This window comes from Culex pipiens, chromosome 2, assembly GCF_016801865.2.
Source record: "Culex pipiens pallens isolate TS chromosome 2, TS_CPP_V2, whole genome shotgun sequence".
Classification (NCBI taxonomy): Eukaryota; Metazoa; Arthropoda; class Insecta; order Diptera; family Culicidae; genus Culex; species Culex pipiens.
Genome location: NC_068938.1, coordinates 32,463,410 through 32,484,912, shown reverse-complemented (window position 1 = coordinate 32,484,912; position 21,503 = coordinate 32,463,410). Strand labels below are relative to the sequence as shown.

The window sequence follows — 21,503 nt, the reverse complement described above, 5'->3', positions numbered from 1 at the left end:
TCAATTACGAAAATTTTGGTACCCTAACATGTATAGGTTATCGCTAAAATTTTGAAGTTAGCGCAGTTTTAGTGAAAAAAGTTGATATTTTGCCGATTTCGCCATTTTCCGGTTTTTGTGCGCGGCGCGTCGAAAAACACGGATTTTATTTTCAAAAAATCATATCTCGGAATCCTGTTAATGCACTCCTCCCATTTTTTAGTATGTTACGTAAAAATGTCCGGGGAATCCGATAAAAATATTTCCAGACATAGGCTCTTTGGTCCAGACACCGTCAAAACGGCATTTTAAAGTTTCATACGCACTTTTCATATGTTAGGCTAGATTTTTCAAACTTTTTACTATTTTTCTTTGAAAGGCCAACTTATCACCTTTCATTTGCGTATAAGACAGTTGAAATGGCGAAGAGTTATGATTTTTCAAAAAAAAGTGGTTTTTGCGAAAATCGACGAAAATGGTCATTTTTTAGACCACCCTAACACGGCATAGGTCACCCTAATGGCCAAACAAAAAATACGGGTCTAATTATTTCGGCCACGGAACCCTCCGAAAAATTTTGAACCCGATCCGAGCACTTTTATTTTTTTCCATGCTGTTTTCGTGGGGAATTGCTGAATTACTGCATCTCGAAGCCGTTGCGTCGTATCAAAAAGTGGTCAAACACAAACTTGTAGGAAATTGGACGGGTTTCTGAAAAAATACACTGAAACAAAAATACACGCGACTTCTATGAGATTTTTTTATTTTTAAGTCTAAAACTTAAATTTAAAGGTGATGTCACGATTTTTTTTCGTTCAAAATTTTTGAGGAAATAGCCTAAAATGTTACCAAAAGACTGACGAAAAATGCAGGATGGTATGTTTCTCCTAAAAAAAATACAAAAATCATTTACTAAAACAGTTTTTTTTAAAGTGGCCCGAACGTCAAAATTTTTTAAAACCAGTAGTGGCAATCGATTCTCCAGACAATTTTACATAAAAGTCTCCATATTGACTACTGTCCTATATCCAATCCTTGGGAAGATACAGCGGTTTTGAAAATAAAAATGTTGAAGGAACGGGTTTTTTGGTGGTTTTTAACAATTTCTGTATGACAGACTTGGTTTTTCAGTCTCGTAAATATTTTTACCAGAAAGCTCGTACAATTTCCCATAAGTTTGCCTGTGACAGCTTTTTGATTTGACTCGTTTTTATATTTACTTAAGCAAATTTACTATCCTACTGGTTTAAAAAAAAAATGACGTTTAGACCACTTTTCAAAAAAACTGTTTTAGTAAATGATTTTTGTATTTTTTTTAGGAAAAACATACGATCCTGCATTTTTCGTCAGTCTTTTGGTTACATTTTAGGCTATTTCCTCAAAAATTTTGAACGAAATAAAAATTGTGACATCACCTTAAAATTTAAGTTTTAGACTTAAAAATCAAAAAATCTCATAGATGTGGCGTGTATTTTTGTTTCAGTGTATTTTTTTCAGAAAGCTCGTCCAATTTCCTATACTGGTGTAATCATACTTGAACTGAAAAATCCCATACAAGTTAGAGAGCCTGGAGCTTATCAGAGAACGGACATCTCAAACCAAAAGTACCAATCGAAGCACGAGAACTGTCAAACGGAGGTACCAATCGAGCAAAATCCTTTGTCTTATGCTCGATTGGTACCTCCGTTTGACAGTTCTCGTGCTTCCATTGGTACTTTTGGTTTGAGATGGCCGTTCTCTAATAAGTTCCAGGCTATCTAATACAAGTGTGTAAAAGTGAACTGAACAGTGTGTAATGTTGATTATCAGTGTACAAGTTTGTCTTTGACCACTTTTTGATACGACGCAACGGCTTCGAGATACAGTAATTTTTAAATTACAAAATACAAAAATATTTAAATACCTTACGCCCTTCTCAAATGTTATTTTCGAGTACTATTGGCTCCATATACACAAAAATGGCTTCTATAGGCCTAGGATAACATGTCTACAATGTTTCATTGAAATTGGAGAGGGTCGGGTACAAAAGTACCAGAAAAAATCCTGATTTGAGCTGGAATTGCTCTATTTCGATTTTTTGAAAAAATAAGTATTGATTCAAAAATTCATAACTCAGTCAAAGATTTTTTGCACAACGTGGAAAATTCTGAAAAGTTGGCATTTTATGTCCCCTAAAACATATTAAAAAAAATAGTGTTTTTTTTGCAAATCAAGTTTTAGTGACAAAAAGTAAAATAAACAATGACCAAAAATTTTTTTACCTTATATCATTTTTTTTTCAGTGTAGTCTATATCCATACCTACAACTTTGCCGAAGACACCAAATCGATCAAAAAATTCCTTCAAAAGATACAGATTTTTGAATTTTCATACATCGTTTTTGTATGGGCAGCTGCCAAATTTGTATGGACATTTATATGGACAAACTAATGATGCAAAATGGCTTCTTTGGGCATACCGAAGGCACCAAAAAAGTTTCAGTCGCATTAAAAAATACAAAAATTGAAATTCCAAAAAAAAGACCGATTTCGTAGAGGATTGCTCTATAATTTTTTTTTTAATTCAATTGTGTTTTTATTAGAATTTAACAGTTCTGCTCCAGGATGTTACATTTGCAATTCAGAGATTTGGAGAACCTTTCAACTGAGATCAATTCATAAGCCTTTGCAGGGAGGATACATATTTCTAAGTTTAGATTTTGCTAACTGGGTGTTCTTTTAGGGAAAATAAATTTTGAGAAAAAACCCTAGATCTATGTTTGGCTTAAAAACTAATATCACAGTTGTTGACGGAGGAGTGCTTCGATGAGCGGATTCGTTGACATCCCACATGAAGTCCTGAAGGTTCTCGTTGCCTTTTCGATGCTTGCGTCGATGGTGTCGACGCCGGCCAGCTTGTGTAGATCGTCGGTCGGGTACCACGGGTCCAGGTTGTGCACCATCTTGAGCAGCTTGTTCTGCTTCACCTGGAGTCGCTTTCGGTGCGATTTGGCGCAGTTGCCCCAGACCGCAGCAGCGTAGGTCAGCATTGGACGGATGATGCACTTTATCACTAGCGACTTGTTCTTGATGCTCAGCTTCGACCGCCGATTCAGCAGGGAGTAGAGCGCTTTGGTGGACCGATCCACCTTCCCGATGATGTAGTTCACGTGCTTGTCGTACTTTAGCTTCTTGTCATGCACCACACCCAGGTACCTGACCTCGTCGTCCCACATCGCAGGCTGGCCATTGACGCTGATCGATCTGCGGGGAAGGTGCCGAGCAGCACGCCTCCTGGTGAAGAAGATGGACTGGGTTTTCCCAGCGTTCAGCTTGATGCGCCACTTCCGCTGAAACTCCTCGAGGTTGTTCTGTGCCGCTTGTAGGTGGGTGACGACGATCTTCGGGTCCTTATCCGATGCCAAGTATGCAGTGTCATCCGCAAAGAATGCGTACGACACTCCATCGATCATCGGCACGTCGGAGGTAAGGATGTTGTAGAGAGTCGGGCTCAGCACTGATCCTTGGGGCACGCCGAAGGGGATGTTGTGGACGGAAGAACGCTCGCCATTCACCGTCACCGTAAACGACCGCTTTGTCAGGAACGACTCGACGATCTTGACCAGGAACGGCTGGAGGTTCGAGCGGAAGAGCTTGTAGACCACGGCGTCCTGCCACACGGAGTCGTAGGCCTTTTCGACGTCGAGAAGGATCATGCCGGTCGACTTCCCCGCCAGGAAACCGCGCTTCACCATCTCCGAGATACGGGCGAGTTGGTGCACCGTTGAGTGCCCCGGCTTGAAGCCGAACTGCTCGTGTGGGATGAGTTGCTCCGTCTCTAGGTGACGGTTTATCCGGGCGAGGATCACCCGTTCCAGGAGTTTGCTTAGGCTGCTCAAAAGGCTGATCGGGCGGTAGTTACCTGGATTGGTTATGTCCTTGTTCGCCTTTGGGATGGCGATCACGTTCGCGTGTTTCCAGCCGGCCGGAAAGTAGCCCAAGGCCAGGCAAGCGTTGAAGATTTTGGTCAGGACGACCAACCCTTTTCTTGGCAGCTGCTTGAGGCACGTATTCCGGATTCCATCTTGCCCCGGAGACTTTCGGTTTTTGAGCTTGCTGATGATCGCCTTGACCTCTTTCGGCTTGACAAGGGCGGCCGGAGGCACGGGAGGAGTTGTCGCTCGGATGTGGCCAAGCGCGTTCTCCACAGCGACCGATGTTTCGGGATCACCTGGTTGCTCGTTGTTGTGGGCAGCGGCGAATGCACTCGCGAGCGCTTCGGCTTTCGCTGAAGGGCTCGCTACGAGGTCTCCGTTGACGTTCAGCGGGGGGCTGTACTTGACCGTGTTCCGGAGGTTGCGGGTAAGCTTCCAGAACTTGTTGCTGCCGTTGTTCAGCGTCCTTAGCAAGGAGCCGAAGTTTTTGTAGCGGTGTTCGGCGCTTTTGGTGCTGATGACGTTGTTCAGGTGGGTCACCACCGCTCCGATGAGCGGGTCCCGTCTTCGGATGAACTGTCTACGCCGCACGTTCCTCAGCCGGATTAGCAGCTTCAGCTCGTCGGGAATGTCCTTCTTCTGAGGTAGGATCCTACGCGAAGGGACAGCGGCTTCCTCAGCTGCTTTGAGGATGGCGGTGAACTTGTCGATGGCGTCGTCGATTTTCTCCGAGCGATCCAGATCGTTGATCCAGCTTGCGTTAAGGTCGACCTCCCGCTCGATCGAGCGAGCAAATGTGCTCCAATTCGCTCTGTCGAAGCATCGGACGAGTCTTCCAGCCGGGGCGACTGGAACGTCAGCGTCGATCGTAAAGGTGACCGGCAGATGGTCCGACGACAGTTCGACGTGCGTTATCGGCTTCGACATCTGCACCAGGTTGTTAGAGATGACCAGGTCCAACGTGGAAGGCCTCCCTCGTCCAGCGGGGCAGCGGGTGGGACTATCCGGAGCGTGTATGTAGATGTCCTTGGACTCGTACTCTTGGTGCAGTATTTGTCCTGCCGCTCTATAATTTTATTTCCAAAAAAATCGCTGGAATTTTGATTTGTATGGAAAATTTCAATCTTGAGTTTTTTTTTGAAAATGTCCTTTAAATATATGAAACACAATAGCTTATAGGACTCAAAAAAAAAAACACTGGCTATGCACATGTTTTGCCCATAAAATTTACAAGAATAGTCCGTTTTAAACAATTGGCATCGTTAGGGTTTGATTAGATCAAAATAGAAAATATCTTAAGTTTAATTACAGAGATTGGAGCAGCAAAAGTGTTATAAGTGTGTAAATTTTGAAATTAAAATATGTATTTTAATATTTAATTTGATTTTAAAAAAAAAGTATTTTTTTAGCTAAAGATGGAAAATGATTTTAAGAACCATACAAAATAAGTGAAAAGTTTAAATAAGTGTAAACCATACGAAAATTATAGGCTGGTTGAGACCGTTGAGACGGTCTGAAGGGTTGATATTTAAATGGACTTGTCATCGAAAATGAACTCATCGAAATTTCTGATAGACGAAATGTATATTCAAACCTTCCTGAATCGATTCGACTGACAACGCCGTAACCTCCCGAATATTCAATTTCCCAAATCATTCACGCAAAAGCCACTCACCTTCACTCGGGATCCTCCCTCTCTAGTGCGCCGTCATCACCGCCCGTCCCACGGTTTTGGGCATCTTCTTGTTGGTCGAATCTTCCAGCTCCTTCGGCTTGTAGTAGTGCGGAGCCGCCTCCAGCAGCCACTTGCTCTCAATTTCGATCACCGACCGCATGTACTCCTTGGTCGTGAAGACCAGCTCGTGGTACAGCACCCAACGGGGAAGTTCCTCAAAGAGGGCGGAGTTCGGGTGGATTATGACGGACTGGTTGTGCTTGGCGGTTTTGTAGTTACCACCTTTGGAGAGTCGCGCGATGTGGTAAAAGTAGCCGGCCGTGATGGCCTTCCGGATGTTGATCGTTTCCGGCAGGCCGGACACCATTTCGATTTCGACTCGCTGCATCAGACCGACGAGCTGTTCGCGCACATCGCGGGCACGCTTCATCGACCGGAACTGGATGTAGTTCTCGTAGCACCACTGCGTACTGTGATCCGCTTCGACCCACTGGTTGTAGACCTGCATCAAGCTGAGGTGATCCCCGTTCGGGTGGTTGAAGTTCTTCCTAGCGGTGTCGGCGTGAATGATTTTGTCCTTTGGCCGGTAGAAGATCGCTCCGTTCACCGAAAGCATCGCTCCGATGGAGACGATCTCCTCGGAACATTTGTACTTTTCACTGGCGAGCAACATTTTTGCCATCATCGGATCCACGGGAAATTCAGCCATCCGTCGACCCAACTTGGTCAGTTCTCCGTGGTGATTTAACGCACCCAGTGCATACAGTTGTTCAAGCGCCAGCACCAACGTCTCGTGCGGCGGCGGATCCAAAAAGTCAAAATGCAACAAATCGTTGATTCCGAGCGCCTTCAACATCAGCACGGCGTTGCCCAGGTTTATTCGCTGAATCTCCGGCACCGTGTTATCCTCCAGCTCGTGCTTGTAAGCCCACGCCGTATACAGCCGGAAGCACTTGCCCGGCGCAACACGACCCGCCCGACCGGCGCGCTGGTTTGCCGAAGCCTTCGAGATCGGAACCACCATCAGCGTTTCCATGCCGGTGCGCGAGTTGAAGTTGTTCTGTTTCGCGAAGCCCGGATCAATCACGTAGATGATGTTGTCGATGGTCAGCGAAGTTTCCGCAATGTTGGTGGCCAACACGACCTTGCGGGCGTTCGGCGGAGTCGGTTCGAAGATTTTGGCCTGCATGTCCGACGGCAGGTTGGCGTAGATGGGCAAGATGATGAGCTCTTTGAGCTTGGATCCGAGCCGCTTGACGCGGTCCTGCAGCATCTCCTGACAGGCTTCGATCTCTTCCTGACCTAAAAATGGTGAAAAAAAGAAATTTAGGATTTTATTTGAGAATATTTTTTGAAATGCTTACCAGTGAGGAAAACCAGAACATCTCCAAGCGGCTGCGTTGCATGAATCTGCAGGACCGAAACCACACAAGCATCGATGTAATCCGCTTCCGGTGCCTTGGTGTAGTAAATGTCGACCTGGAAAGAAAACAATTTTAATTATTTTCATCAAAATGAACATCATTCGATCTTACCGGAAACCGCCTTCCAGGAATCCTAAAAATCGGCGCGTCATCGAAAAACGCCGAAAACTTGTCCGCGTCCAGCGTGGCGCTCGAAATCAGCAACTTCAAATCCAACCGAAACCGGGCAATATCCTTCACCAGTCCGAACAGAATATCCGTGTGCAGTGTCCGCTCGTGGGCCTCATCGATGATCATCACACTGTACGAACCCAAGTCCGGCTCCGACAGAAACTCCCGATGCAACGTTCCGTCCGTCATGTACTTGATGACCGTTCGCTCCGAGGTGCAATCCTCGAAACGAATGCTGTAGCCCACCTCGTTGCCCAGCTTAACGGACATTTCCTGCGCCACGCGAGCCGCCACGGACATGGCCGCGACTCGACGAGGCTGGGTGCAACCGATCTTTTTGCCGTCGTTGGTGAATCCTGCCTCGTACAGATACTGTGGGATCTGGGTAGTTTTGCCCGAACCCGTTTCACCCTCAATGATCAGCACCTGATGTTCCTTGATGGCCGCAATGAGGTCCTCTTTGAAAGGATAAACCGGAAGTGACTTTTTCGTTTCCTCAATGTCCATCTTCATCTTCTGAGCCTCCGTGACCGGTGCCTTTTTGTCCTTCTCCTTGCTGCCGTCCATCCGGAACGCTTGCACGAAATCGATCGTATCGTCCAGCAGCAGTTCGTACTCATCCTGCTTGGCCCGGGCATCCTTCGATCCGAACTTGTACGACGCGGACGCAAGCTGTTCCGCTTCCCATTTCTTCTGCTCCGAGTTGGGCATCTTTTCCCGCTCATCCACCTCAACGTACTCCTCCTTGTCGCCCTTCTTAATGTCCTTGGGCATGTGATACCGCTGGATTCGCTCCAGCTCTCGTGCCTTCTCATGTTCCTTCGCAATCCGAAGCAGGTTCTTCTTGTGCTCGCGGTCTTCCCGCTCGCGCTGCGTGATCGCCGAATCGTCAAACAAATACTCATCGTCCTGGATGTCCGCCTCCAGCTCAGCCACCTTGTCGTCCTTTCGCTTCTCCAGGTACTGCCGGCGAGATTGCTTCCTCAGCTGGGGCAGCAACTTGTCCCGATCGTCGGCTTCCAGCTTCAGCCGTTTGGCCGCCTCCTCGTAGGCCTTCCGGCCCTGCGATTCCACAACATTCCGGGTGCGACCTTCGTCCTTCTTCTTCAACCGCTGGGCAAACTCGTCGCGCTCTTTGATGTCCCGGCGGCGCTCCTCCTCCTCACTGTCCGGACTGCTGTCCTCCGACGAAGAACTTTCCTGCTTCCGGCGACTCATGTTTGAGCTGTTCTTTAACCTTCTTCGTTATTTCACAGTTGGCTTTTTAGAAAAAAAAAAAACGGATTTTTAGTCAAACTATCACAAACCATCAACTAGATAAAAACGTTTTGTTTTCATTAAATTGTACACTCTAAAATTAATTTGTTTAATCATTTTGAAACGCATATGAATTAAAACGAACGAAGCGCGCAACACTGCTGTCATCTGGAGTTCGTGCACTGAAAAAAAAAACTTGATTCAGAATTTGTCAACGTACTCATCAGAAAAGTAGTCTTTATCGTCAGATTCATTTTTATTAATTTCTCAATCATAAATAAATAAATAAGATGACGATGTGTTTGATCAAGCGTACACCTGTGAACAGGACCAAGCCGCCGGCGGGTATGAGAATTATTCATTCATTCATTCATTCATTTCATTCTCAATCATAAATAAATAAATTTAGCAATCTAAGCTGATTTTCAGGACCCAGTTCAAAACCCAGTTGAAAATTTGATAAAATAGGTATATCAGATTTTAGCAAGCAGATTTAAATAAGGTCAGGGCGAAGGTCAGGGTCCTAAAGCGCTAGTAAAGTTTCAATTACAACGATAAAAAAAAACACGATTAAACCCTATTTCTGATCACTTTTCTTTAATTTTTATGCAAAAAGGTGCAGGTGGTTATGTTACACATGACCAGTATGACAAAGAACTTTGCAAGATGATTGTTGAAATTTTCGATAAGAATGTCCGGTCCAAATTTCCCCATGATTCCCTTATAATTACATAAGACAACTCTTTTGTGAATAGTTTTAAGACATAATATCAACGTCCTATCGAACTAAGGGGACGGAAATTGCAAATGGAGCTACAATAGAAATCAAGGTGAAATCAATCGACTTTCCCTGACCACTCGAAAGTTATCAAGATGCGGAAATGTTTTTGCAAGGCTGTTGCAAGCAATTGGCGGCAGCAAAGTAAATTTCAACAGCAAACATTAAAACTGCCCTTTCAAGGCCTCTAATTGAATTTGAAATAGTTATTCTATATTTCCAGAAACAGAATTTCGCCGCGGCACAATAAAAAGGCAATCGCAGTAATCGATTTATTACTTCCTGTGTAAAATAAGCGATTTATTTTAACTGCGTAACTTCAGATAATGGTCAGATGCATGTGCAGTATCAAAAACCATAAAGTTTGATACCCATATTGCCCTAACTCTTATGGTTCGGCAAATGTCCCCTCATCGGAACATCCGCGGGGCCTCCGGCCACTCCGGATTGTAGCCAATACTTCCGAAATTTCAAATTTCATGTCCAGTATCAAAAACCATGAAGTTTGATACCCATATTGCCTCAACTCTTATGGTTCGGAAAATGTCCCCCCACCGGAACATACCCGGGGCCTCCGGATTGTGGTCACTACTGCTGAAATGTCAAATTTTATGTCCAGTATCAAAAACCCATAAAGTTTGATACCCATATTGCCCTAACTCTTATGGTTCGGCAAATGTCCCCTCATCGGAACATCCGCGGGGCCTCCGGCCACTCCGGATTGTGGCCAATACTTCCGAAATTTCAAATTTCATGTCCAGTATCAAAAACCATAAAGTTTGATACCCATATTGCCCCAACTATTTTGGTTCGGGAAATGTCTCCCTTCGGAACATCCGCGGGGCCTCCGGCCACTCCGGATTGCGGTCACGACTGCCGAAATGTTAAATTTCATGTCCAGTATAAAAAACCATAAACTATATCGCAACCACAACCAACTTGACCCAAAGGGAACTGGTTCTCGATCAACACGGAGACCCCTTCTTGATGCCGTTAACCGGAGCCTTCCGGGATCAGCAGCTTGACCACATCGGTCCCTAACGTTCTTTCTTGATGGCCTGCAGCGACAATCCGTCCCGTTCCTGCGACGGCCCGAGCCATTTCGGCGACCTCTCCACGTCGTTGACCGGGGGAAATTTCTGCTGTCCCTTCTGATTCTGCAACTGCCACTCGATGTTGACTCCTCGGCTGTCAGAAAATTATGAGCTTGAGTGGAGATGATTTTAGATACATCAATCTCACGTCTCTCGGAGAGGATGATCGGGAAAGGTTTGTTCAACCAATCAGCGTGAAGGAAAAGGAGGGGAAGTCTGCGAAGAGGGGAATTCGCCACATAACGATTTCGCTCCGCAAAAATTGGGTTCCGATCTTTTTATTCATTCTCTGTACACATACTACACACCACCTAGAGCACCAAACAGTGCGTTGCAAGTGTATTTGTAGCAAGAAAGCGCCATCGACTGTGGATTTGCTCGCGTGTGTGTGTGTGTGTGTGTGTGTGTGTGTGTGTAGTAAACCACACTAAAATTGTGTTCGCGGAACCACACTAATATCGAAAATCGATTTTCCCCAAGATCGATCGGATGAGCAAACTCGTGAAGGGTAGTTGCACGGCAGAAACCAGGCGCACACAAATGAAGCTCCCCAGCCCGCGTTTGTGTGTATGCGTTGATAATTTGGTGCTCTTTCAAGCCCCAAACTTGCCACTCGATTTCCCTTCCGCACACACAAACACTCACTACCGTACCCAACCAGATTTTTAAAGAATACTCTTTCGTGTGAATTGGCCCTGAAAAGGGCCATTTTAACGTCCTATGACGATGATAAAACCATGCGATGATGACACTCCAAGTTGCCGGCAATTTTCCCTCCCGCGCCTGCTCTGCCTCTCTTTCCAATTTTTCAATTCTCTCCTTCCTCTCGGCGGCTCTGCTGTGCTGCTGCTGCTTCTCGATCCTCCTCGTGCAAAGCTTCGGACTCGTTTGAGCTTCAACCGGCGGCACGGCGCTCTTTTATAACCTCGCTTGGCTGTGACGGCTCGACGCTTTCGAAGCAGTGGCAGAGAGCAAAATTTGCTAAGTGCTAGAAACTTGAATCTGATTAATGTGTTCGGGAAAGGTTGCGCTCAACCAATCAGCGACCGGGATTTTCCCGGTCTGAATTTTTATTTTTCATCTTAACTTTTGAGTACTTTAACAAAGTTTTATCAACTTTGTGAGGTAGTCTACTTGCAATTTAAGACTTCCCCTTTCGTTTGGTGGATAAAGCATGCATATTACTTGAATTGGGTGGAAGATATAAGCGTTTAAACGATTACACAAATCGTTACACTTTCGCTTCGCGAAATTTTGGATTGACACCTAGGGGTCGGACAGAACGGTCAATACATTATCGATGCATTAAAATACTTTGTTAACAGATCGACATTTCGTCAATATATTAACGCGATCCCACCATGACCTTTAGAACCTTGGCGAGTTGAAATGTCATATTAAAATCAAAACAAAACAAATTTCTAGTTGACGGTTTCACGAAGTCGTTCCAGAAAAATATAAAATACCGGAGAAACGGTGTCAGCGACTTCCAAACCGTTGGAAACATCCGGGGAAGGTGGTGTCGATGCTGGGAACGTAACCTCCGCATCCACCGGAAGAGGAGTGTGGGAAATGAAGGGTTTTTGGAAACATCGGAAAGTTGCTTGAACATCGACAGTGTGGTGTCTAATCGGTTGCGAATCGAACCGCACATTTGTATTGTACGCCGGTCCCGGCCTAGATTTCCGGATGCTTAAACGGTCGATCTGGGACAACAAACGCGAATTCCGTTGAAAAGTCAAGTATCGCGGCAGATTTTTCAGGTGTGTCCTCTTGCGAGTTTGTTTGGACAGCTACGTACTGTGTACTCCACGGAAACTTCCACCCCAGAGTTCGAACTGACGACCTTTGGATGACGATTCCAACCGCCGTCAGCGATTCCACCGGAGCAGGCTTCGTTTGGTGTTTTGTTTGTCCTAATACGGGGGAGACGACTCTTACACCTGTCATTTTACGGCCTAACAACAACTAAAACCGGGACTGACGTTTTATCTTATCAAAATAAAAATCTTGGTGAGGGAGGGGGGGGGGGGGAGAGAGGGTGTTTAGGCTTTTAGTTTAATCGATATCGACATAAAATCAATGGAAATATAACAGAAAAGTCGCTAATGTTTTTCTTCGACTGGCACAGACCCTTCGCGAGTTTGTTGAACACCTAGGAACTTCATCAGCTGGTCGTTGGCTTTGCTGGAGGAAGAGGGCTGAAGACGACGGCGAGCAGCGGCCGAGCTAGACGAAATTCTGGAATCATCAGCGTCGGCGGCGGCCGTCTTTTGCGATTCGATGCGTTCCCCCAGCCGTTACATCCAGAAAACGTCTAGCCGGATGTTCTATAGTTCATGCCGAGATTGCCACCGAACCAAAAAAGAACCTGCTTCGCGGCATCGTAAAAGATCTGGTCCTGGGCACCGTAGTCTTTGCTACGCTGGCTGCCAAAGATGTACTGTTTGTAGCGTTTCTGGAAGAAAACGTGTTTTACAGAGATTCAGAGCAACATCGAGTTCACTTACATGATGGAACAGCATCAAGTGCGTCCAGCGAAACGGACGGCGACGGACGGCAGCAGTCGCTCAGGATGTAATCCCACGTTTTGGTGCTGATGTGGTACGAGAACATTCTCAAGTACTTGTAGTCTCCGGTGGTTTCCTCCACATCCGCCGTACAGGTAGATAGGCAGCAGAACGATGATCAGCTATTGAACACCTCGTCGACTCGACCGCGGTTCGTGCTCCGGCGTCAACACACCGGTTTCCTCCTGCAGTGGGTTTCCTCTTAGGGGCACTTGTTGAGGTTGTAATTTCCACCGGAGAGATGGCAACTGTCGAATCAGTAAACAAATTGTGAAGATTAAAGGCTTTTTCAGCAATCTTAAATAATTATAAAACATAACTTACCTGTTGTTGAGCACGAGTAAAAAAAACACATGTTTTTGTTTATAAAAAAAATAGGCTGTCAAATTTACCCGAGGTCAAAACTACACGGTGGGAACGCCGGCTCAACTTTTCGTTAAAGTATTGACGAAAATATCAAAACCGTCGTCAATAGATTGACGAATTGTTAACACATTAATTCTGTCCAACCCCTAGATTGACACCCGTAGACAGTGCCCTTAGGACAAAGTTCTTTGTCAAAAAATAAATTGAGAAGACAACATTTCCGTAGTAACCGGTAGTAACAGTTCAATAGGGCAAATCTGCGTTTGTAAATAAGCAGTCTATCCCCCTCTTACTTGACGTGAACTGTCACTTGAGCGAAAAGGATAGACTACTTGTTTACAAATGCATATTCGCCCTATTGAAATGTTACTACAGATTTTTCGATGGCCATCCGGATCAATAGACGTATCCAGTTTGAAATGGCCGCTAGGTGGCCAATGGTGTTAGAAATGACAGCTTCCATGTATTTGAATATGGGAGCTCAGGAAAACTCATTTTTAAGCAATAAAATGATTATTTATGATAAAAGTATTGATTGATTAGGTGCACAAAATGTGTCTAGAATATTATTAAAATAAAAACTGTTCAAAAAATTTGCAATTGAGATAAGTACACCATTCGATTCAGCAGGAATTTTGGGCACCAAAAATATATAGTTTTCATATGTTAAGTGTTTTATTTTAGAAGAAAATTAACAAAAAGTATGAAAATCGAGACATTTAGTATGGGAGCTGTCAAATCTCTCACCATCAAAAAGCAGCGTTGAGCTTTCGCTGGATTTGTCTATAGTCCCCTTGTAACGAGCTGCAGCTGTCAAGTAGAACCTTTACTGTCAAGAAGAACCACGAAGTTATTTTTTTAATTGATTTATACATCTTTTTTAAATCCTTTGCAATTGTAAAAAGGGTCATTTACTCAGAAAAATAAGTTTAATCGTTGAGAACAATAAATAATATTACAAATTGCAACTTGCAACTTAGATTGCTAACATTATTGTTTACCGCGATAAAGCTTATTTTTCTGAGTACAATGACCCTTTAAACGACCGCAAAGGATTTAAAATGAATTTTTAATTCAATTTTGGAAAAATTGGGCACTAAAGCCCTATGTCAATTTTGATATACAACGGTAAAAAACACGATTAAAACCCATTTCTGCTCACCTTTTTTTCACTTGAATGCATAAAAATATTGACAAGACAACATTTTTTCGATGGATCAACTGTGGTCCCTTTGGAACGAGCTGTCAAGTAGGAGCTTTTCTGTCAAGAAGGACCGCGAGGTTAATTTTTCAAAATTGATTTAAAAATTCATTTTAAACTCTTTGTGGTCGTACAAAGGGTCATTGTACTCAGAAAAAAAAGCTTTATCGCTGTAAACAATAATATCAGCAATCTATGCTTCATTTTAGGGCCCAATTACTTCACGGCCCTTCTTGACAGAAAGGGTCCTAGATACTTGACAGTTCATTCCAAGGGGACCATAGTTGATGCATCGAAAAAGTGTTGTCTTGTTAATAATTTTTTTGCGTTAAAATGAAAAAAAAAATGGTCAGAAAAGTCTTTTAATGTTGTTTTTTTTTACCGTTGTACTTAAAAATTTACATAGGGCTTTTAAATTAGTACCCAATTGAGAGACATCCCTAGAGGATTAGTGCGCTGACCACGGGGACGCGCTGTCTTGTTTTTGCATGCTCATTTTCATTTCTTTTGTGTTACTGTTTGTGTGCTTGGGTGCGTGGTTATTATAATTAAATAATGGCATCATTAGTGCGCTGACCACGGGGACGCGCTGTCTTGTTTTTGCATGCTCATTTTCATTTCTTTTATGTCGCTGTTTGTGTGCTTGGGTGCATGTTATTATATATTGGTGATGGGATTTTATTAAATGATCATTGTATTGCATTATTACATTTAATTGATTATATAACCACACTATATTTTACACTTAACACATTATACAAAACACATATGAAACTGTAAACAGGAGCGTTTGGTACGGTATGTCCACGCATCCTTCCTCCCCTGTAGATTCTGTAAAATGTGATCCGTTCTCAGAATCCTCTCTGCGGTAAACACAACGTAGTAGGGCTGGCCGCTTTAATTTTTGCAATGCATTTTCGGGTGTTCTCGGATGTACTGCAATTATTAATAATGACAAGAAAAGTGCTTGGGGCGTAATCTAATCACAAGACTTTCCAGCATGCTTTCATCGGACTGGCTGCGTTTGTGTTAGATTAGATTAGAATTGAGAGACATCCCTAGAGCCATGTAGTCTCACCTTCGTCACGACATCACCTTGCGCAACGAAACTGCTGATCGAAGGAGAACTGTCACTTTTGGTTTGAAATGTCACCGGCATTCTTCGGCTGTTCTTCACCTTGAATCGAAAAACCGAATAAATAAAAAATACTTTTGATTCATATTACAGGAAAAGTGTACCGCATTGAAAATTTCTCCTATTGAAAAACACATCTGCAGAGCTTAACCATCGTACAAATTATATTGCAAATCTACAGCAAGGTGAGTTGCTGCTCCAAAAAACATGAAAATCATTTCGCAATAAACCAACCAAATTTGCATCGATTTCACTCCCCGCAGGGAATTGGAGACACACAGGAAAAGTGAAGCAAGAGGAGCTTAGTGGAAAATCGAACCACCCCACACGCGAAAAGTGTCCTGAGAATCGACAGCAGCAGCGCGACCAAGCCGACACACACACCCAGCTTCCGTACAACAACTCCTTCGAGGATCAGCTGATTGGTCAAGGCGCCTCCCCCGCCTGCCACCCCCCCGGAGTCAACATTACGTCCTCAAGCCGGAAACTTTCGGACCTGGTGATGGCAAAGCGGGCCGCCGGATTTCTCATATTTCGCCGGCTGTGCGAGAGGATCGAGTACCTGATGTTGCAGGCCTCGTACGGCCAGCACCACTGGTCTCCGCCCAAGGGTCACGTCGATCCGGGCGAGGACGACTACAAAACGGCGGTGCGCGAAACCGCCGAGGAGTCCGGGTAAGAGAGCGAGGGGGTGGGGCGGGGAGCTTCATTTAGGGTGGATGGTGATGTATATGAACAATCTTGAGAAAAAGAGAACTTATTTTTGAGTTATTTTTCTGAACATTGTTGCTAAACATTTAATTGTTTCTTATGTTATTCAACTACGATAAAAATGTGTAAAAATACCTTTATCCACAGCCTAATTGAATTATGATCCTAATCGGAAAATCGATCGATTTAAAACGTTTCTCAATGTCTTAAAATGTATCGAGATGTTACAAGTGCAACAAAGAGTTCAACTTTCTGTAGAATTTTTCATGGCCAGATCGAGACAAGCAAATTCTTGTCAATTTTCAAATGCTCATAACTAAAAAAAAAAAACAAAAAAATCTTCAATTCAATTCATTTGTGTTTTTATTAGAATTTAACAGTTCTGCTCCAGGATGTTACATTTGCAATTCAGAGATTTGGAGAACCTTTCAACTGAGATCAATTCATAAGCCTTTGCAGGGAGGATACATATTTCTACGTTTAGATTTTGCTAACTGGGTGTTCTTTTAGGGAAAATAAATTTTAAGAAAAAACCCTAGCAAAAAAAATCTTAAATTCTTAAATCCTTAAATTCTTAAATTCTTAAATTCTTAAATTCTTAAATTCTTAAATTCTTAAACTCTTAAATTATTAAATTCTTATATTCCTAAAGTATAAAATTTTTCACTTCTTCAATTCCTAAATTCCTAAGTCCGTAAATTACCAAATTCTTAAATTTTGCAATTTTATAATTCCTGAAACCATGATTTTTAAAATTCTTTAATTTTTAAATTCCTAAATTCTTACATTCTGAAATTAAAAAAATCATGAATTCTTAAATTCCCACATTCTTAAGGTGGGTGTCATTTTTCAATTTCAGTAAGAATATAAAAATTAAATTATAAACTTTAAAATTGTGGCGTCTCCTTTGCAGTCCAACATATTCTTCAATACTGCAGAGATTTCGAGGAAAGCCGAAAAAAAACAACAGCGTCAGTGGAGCACTTCAAACCATTCTTGCAAATGAGAAAAGAAAGGAGATCTCGATGATAAATTTCCTGAAAGAAACCAATTTGTACAACCAAATTTGAACCATTTTTCCAAGACATGAACTGCCGTTCTACGCATAATTGTCCCATGTCATTTTTGGTCGATTCTGACTTTTTGTCATTTTTAGATTTAGTTTGACGTTTACTTTTCAAAAAACACATAAAATCTAGTACTTTGTTTGAAAACTCATTGAAAACAACACCAAGTCTGTTTGTCCCATCGTTGAACTTCTACGCATAATTGTCCCACCAAGTGTTTAATTTCACGAAATTATCAGTTTTACAACGTATTGTGTCTTGTTTACCTATTGTATAGCAAGAAGATTACAAATAAGAGTGATAAACTTCTAACTGGCATGATTAGGGACTTATGGGGTGAATAGGGACCCACGGGACAATTATGCGTAGAAACACAAAAAACGGTCGAAAAATTTCAAACGCGTTTTTCTCAGTTGCACTTTTTTGAACATGGGACAATTATGCGTAGAACGGCAGTGAATGCCACAAAAGTAATAAAAAAAAACTTTAAAATTTTGAATTCCTAGATTTAATTCTTTTTAAGTTTGAATTTTAAAATTTGAATTTGTATGAAGCCTCAATTTTAATTTTATTAATATTTATTTTTAAAGTTTTTAATTCTTCAATTTTCACATTTTTTAATTTCTATTCAAGAAAAAAAGGGAAGAGGAAAAATATTGTCTTCTTTTTCTTTTTATTACACAAACTTCAATTTATTTTTTTTGACAAATTTATTCTCTTCGATTTGCTATTTTTTACATGATTTAGTTAACCAAAGGTGCCAAATTTTCTTTTTCGTTTTTTTAAGTGATTCTCCAAAAGTTTTGTTGACGATCCATACAAAAAATATTTCCGATATTTGTCCACAACGGATGGATGGTTTATGGATAATTCCAAAATATGTGCTTTGCCCTAGTATTACAGAAACTAGGCAATATTGATTATTAAAATATGCCAATTTAACAACAACAAAGCATATTTGATAATCTTTTGTTTTTCTAACCATCATCCCTCGCTCAGCTACCAGGAGGCCGACCTCCGTATCTACAAGGACCAAACCCGGACGCTCGAGTACAAGGTCAAGGGCCACGACAAATCGGTCGTGTACTGGCTGGCGGAGCTGACCGACCCGGCCAAGGAGGTGAAGCTGTCCGACGAGCACCAGGATCTCAAGTGGCTCGAGCGGGACGACGCGATAGCCATCGCCGGGTACGAGGACTTTTCCGAGATGTTGCGATACTTTGACGACAAGATCAAGCGCGACCAGCTGTGAATGGCCCCTTCTGCTTCCGCCGTCCTCATCGGTGCCCAGCAGAGGTGTGACCTATCGAATTGTCCTATGCCTACCCTCGCCCCCCATATATATATTTAACGAGTTTGTGTTTTTCTTCCCCTTTTTCTCTTTAAAAACGGCACATCTAAAAGATATATTTAAAAAACAAAACTAACGCAAGAAGACAGTGCTGAAAGCCCCCGAAGATGCTGTTACTAAACAAAGCTCTGTCTTCTTCGCAAGAGCAAAGGAATATCGATTTACAACTTTTTAAAAACAACAAACAAACAAAAAAACATAATCCTTACTATATTATAAAAGCTTTTTTGGAATCGCTCTCGCCGCGCTTTGGATCGAGTTGGAGAGGGTGGAAAAGCGACTTTATTAATGTACTCATGAAACGAATGAAAGAACGAATAGTTGAGTGTGCGTCGTGCGTGTGTGGCAGGCGGTCCTCTGGCAACGGGGAAAGGAAGGGGCTCTAAACTTGTGGCGCCTCACACGCGGCTGGATTCAGCCCAACAGCCCGATAAAAATTAAAAAAGGAACGAATAAGAATGGCTTACCAAACAAAATTGAAATTTGCAAAAATGACAAAAATTTAAGGCTCAGTGAAACGATGAATATTAATAAATATAAATATGACTACAAGTGGATCGGGAAGTGTTTATAATTATTTGCTCAACATGCCGAAAAATGTTCCAAGGGTCGTTCTTTCTGATCTACCAAGAATATTCAAAATATCAACTCTTCAAACAATCTATTACCGTTTCTACTTACATTGCACCACTCACGAGTGCTTTCGCTTGGACTTCTTCCGGTAACTCATCTTCCTGGTCTTGGAATCGTCGTCCCTCGCGACCTCGAACTCTTCATCGTCGTAGTCTTCGTCCTCCTCATCCCGTCCACCTCTTCGATTGTGCTCCCTCTCAAACAGCTCCTGAAACGCCTCGTACTCCTCCAGCGTTACGAAGGCGACCTTCACGGCGAATCGCTTGTCGGTGGTGTCCGTGATCTGGTGCAGCTTCGGATTGTCGTTCGGATCGCCCGGATCTGCCTTCAAGCTGCGCGGCTTGAACAGGCCCAACCGCTCCAGGAACACGTGCCGACAGCGCACCATGTCCAACTCCGCGGCCAGCGCACAGCACTTGACCACTTCCGGCACCTCGATGCGCATCCGCTGCAGAATGTACTCGACCTTGGGCTGGATCGTGCCCTGTGCGTCGTCCGCCACCAAATTGGGACAGTTCAGGAACAACCGCCAGACGTTTTTCCTCGTCTCGAAGTACGAGTGCAGAAACGCCACCCGGGCGGCCAACTTGCCCTGGTCGGTCAAATCGAGCAGCTGGGGGTGTGCCGCAAGCAGGGCTTGCATTTGACGATCCCCAAACTGGCACGACCGCCAGCAGTGCAAACTGCCCGCAAGACGGTCCGGATCTCGGCCCAGCAGCTCCGGATAGGCGGAAACGATCGAGAGGAACTTGTCCGATTCGATGCCTTCGGCGGCCATCAGCTGGTGCGTACGGTGCCACTGGTCCGGTCCATACCGTGTCAGCTGGGGGACGGATGTTAGCAGTTTGTCGAGACTGCTCCGGTCGACGGCGTCCAGTGTGGAGACGAGCGAGTCAACCTGAAAGTTCGCATTCGATTTTAACTATTAAATCAAGTTTAAAATAGGCAAAATTACCAATTTTGTCACAGGCTGGGTGCAAAAACTTCTGAAAACTAACGATTTTCTTAAAATTCCGATCATTTTGATGTGCGATTTCCGAAATTTAATTTTCCGATAACCGCGAGGCAAAATCGGCGAAACCAAAACAAAAACAGAAAACAAAAGGCAAGGTTGCCAGTTTTCAAATTTTGTTTGCACGGTGAGAAAAATGTTTTAAAATAATTTAGAATTTTATTTATCTAATTTGATATCTTGACTTTTTTTTGATAAGGTCCTATAAACAAATGTAAACATTGAGTGTATCCCGCTTACTCCGATGGACTTTGACATAAGGTGTGAAAGGGATACACTCAATGTTTACATTTGTTTATGGGACCTTATCAAAAAAAAGTCAAGATATCTTTTTTATCAAGATTTTTATTTATTATTTGATAATTGATAATTAAACCTAATTTTAGGACTCAATTGCAAAACAATTTATATACAACTCGGACGTTATCTCTTTTATTACGTACGACGACTCTTGCTGAAAAAAAAACCTGTTGAAACTTGTTGCATAATCTACTGTTTAAGATCTTTAAGTTTTTTTTTTCCAATGTTCTAAAAAACGCGAACGTTCGTACACTTTGAAGCGAATATAATTTGAAAGGATCCCTAATAAATCAGTGTGCCTAACAACTAATTCCCCATATAGTGACAAATTATTTGTGGTAGGGCGTCGCGAGGCGCGACGCATATCTTTTTTGCCGGGACCGATTTTTTGAAAAAATGCCAAACTTTGAAGGCTTTTACCGAGCTCCAGGGTGCTCCAAATTTCAATGTTGTATATACCAAAAGATGCGCAAGGATCTGGCCTATACGCCAGTGATGTTGAAAATAAACGCTTCAGTGGCCAAAATGCCTCAAAAAGTGACATTTTTGAAAAAATCTTTTTTTACGGGTTAAATCCCATTTAAAATTGAAGGGCGGAGCGCCAGCTCCTGTTACGTCCAATCAAGCTCATATTTTGGATTTGAGCTTAGTATGCCCACCGGAACAAACCCTTGAATGCCCGCCAAAAAGTCATTTTTGTTACACTTTACTATGTATACCACAAATAGTTTTCACTATACTGCCCACCATTGAAAAAACGGCTAATATCCACTTTTGGCAAAAACGAGATATTAGCACCAGGTGGTAGAGGATGTTTTAACGCATCTTCTGGAACTTGAATTCCACTGAAATAGTGTTTAGACTTG

At 43.0% G+C, this 21,503-nt stretch overlaps 3 protein-coding genes across 3 annotated transcripts; 1 reads left to right on the top strand and 2 right to left on the bottom strand.

Moving 5' to 3' along the window:
* Positions 1-5,469: 5,469 nt before the first annotated feature.
* Positions 5,470-8,526, bottom strand: LOC120423112 (pre-mRNA-splicing factor ATP-dependent RNA helicase DHX16). The gene is made up of 3 exons (XM_039586790.2): positions 7,103-8,526; positions 6,932-7,046; positions 5,470-6,869 (listed from the first exon to the last, which is right to left on the bottom strand). The coding sequence occupies exons 1-3, from the start codon at positions 8,378-8,380 to the stop codon at positions 5,590-5,592; spliced, it is 2,673 nt and encodes an 890-aa protein (XP_039442724.1). The 5' UTR covers positions 8,381-8,526; the 3' UTR covers positions 5,470-5,589.
* A 7,070-nt stretch (positions 8,527-15,596) lies between these two features.
* Positions 15,597-19,249, top strand: LOC120423117 (bis(5'-nucleosyl)-tetraphosphatase [asymmetrical]). Its single transcript, XM_039586795.2, has 3 exons — positions 15,597-15,748; positions 15,827-16,238; positions 18,341-19,249. The coding sequence occupies exons 2-3, from the start codon at positions 16,066-16,068 to the stop codon at positions 18,591-18,593; spliced, it is 426 nt and encodes a 141-aa protein (XP_039442729.1). The 5' UTR covers positions 15,597-15,748; positions 15,827-16,065; the 3' UTR covers positions 18,594-19,249.
* A 93-nt stretch (positions 19,250-19,342) lies between these two features.
* Positions 19,343-20,405, bottom strand: LOC120423107 (uncharacterized). Its single transcript, XM_039586786.2, has 2 exons — positions 20,281-20,405; positions 19,343-20,223 (listed from the first exon to the last, which is right to left on the bottom strand). The coding sequence occupies exons 1-2, from the start codon at positions 20,344-20,346 to the stop codon at positions 19,384-19,386; spliced, it is 906 nt and encodes a 301-aa protein (XP_039442720.1). The 5' UTR covers positions 20,347-20,405; the 3' UTR covers positions 19,343-19,383.
* Positions 20,406-21,503: the final 1,098 nt, after the last annotated feature.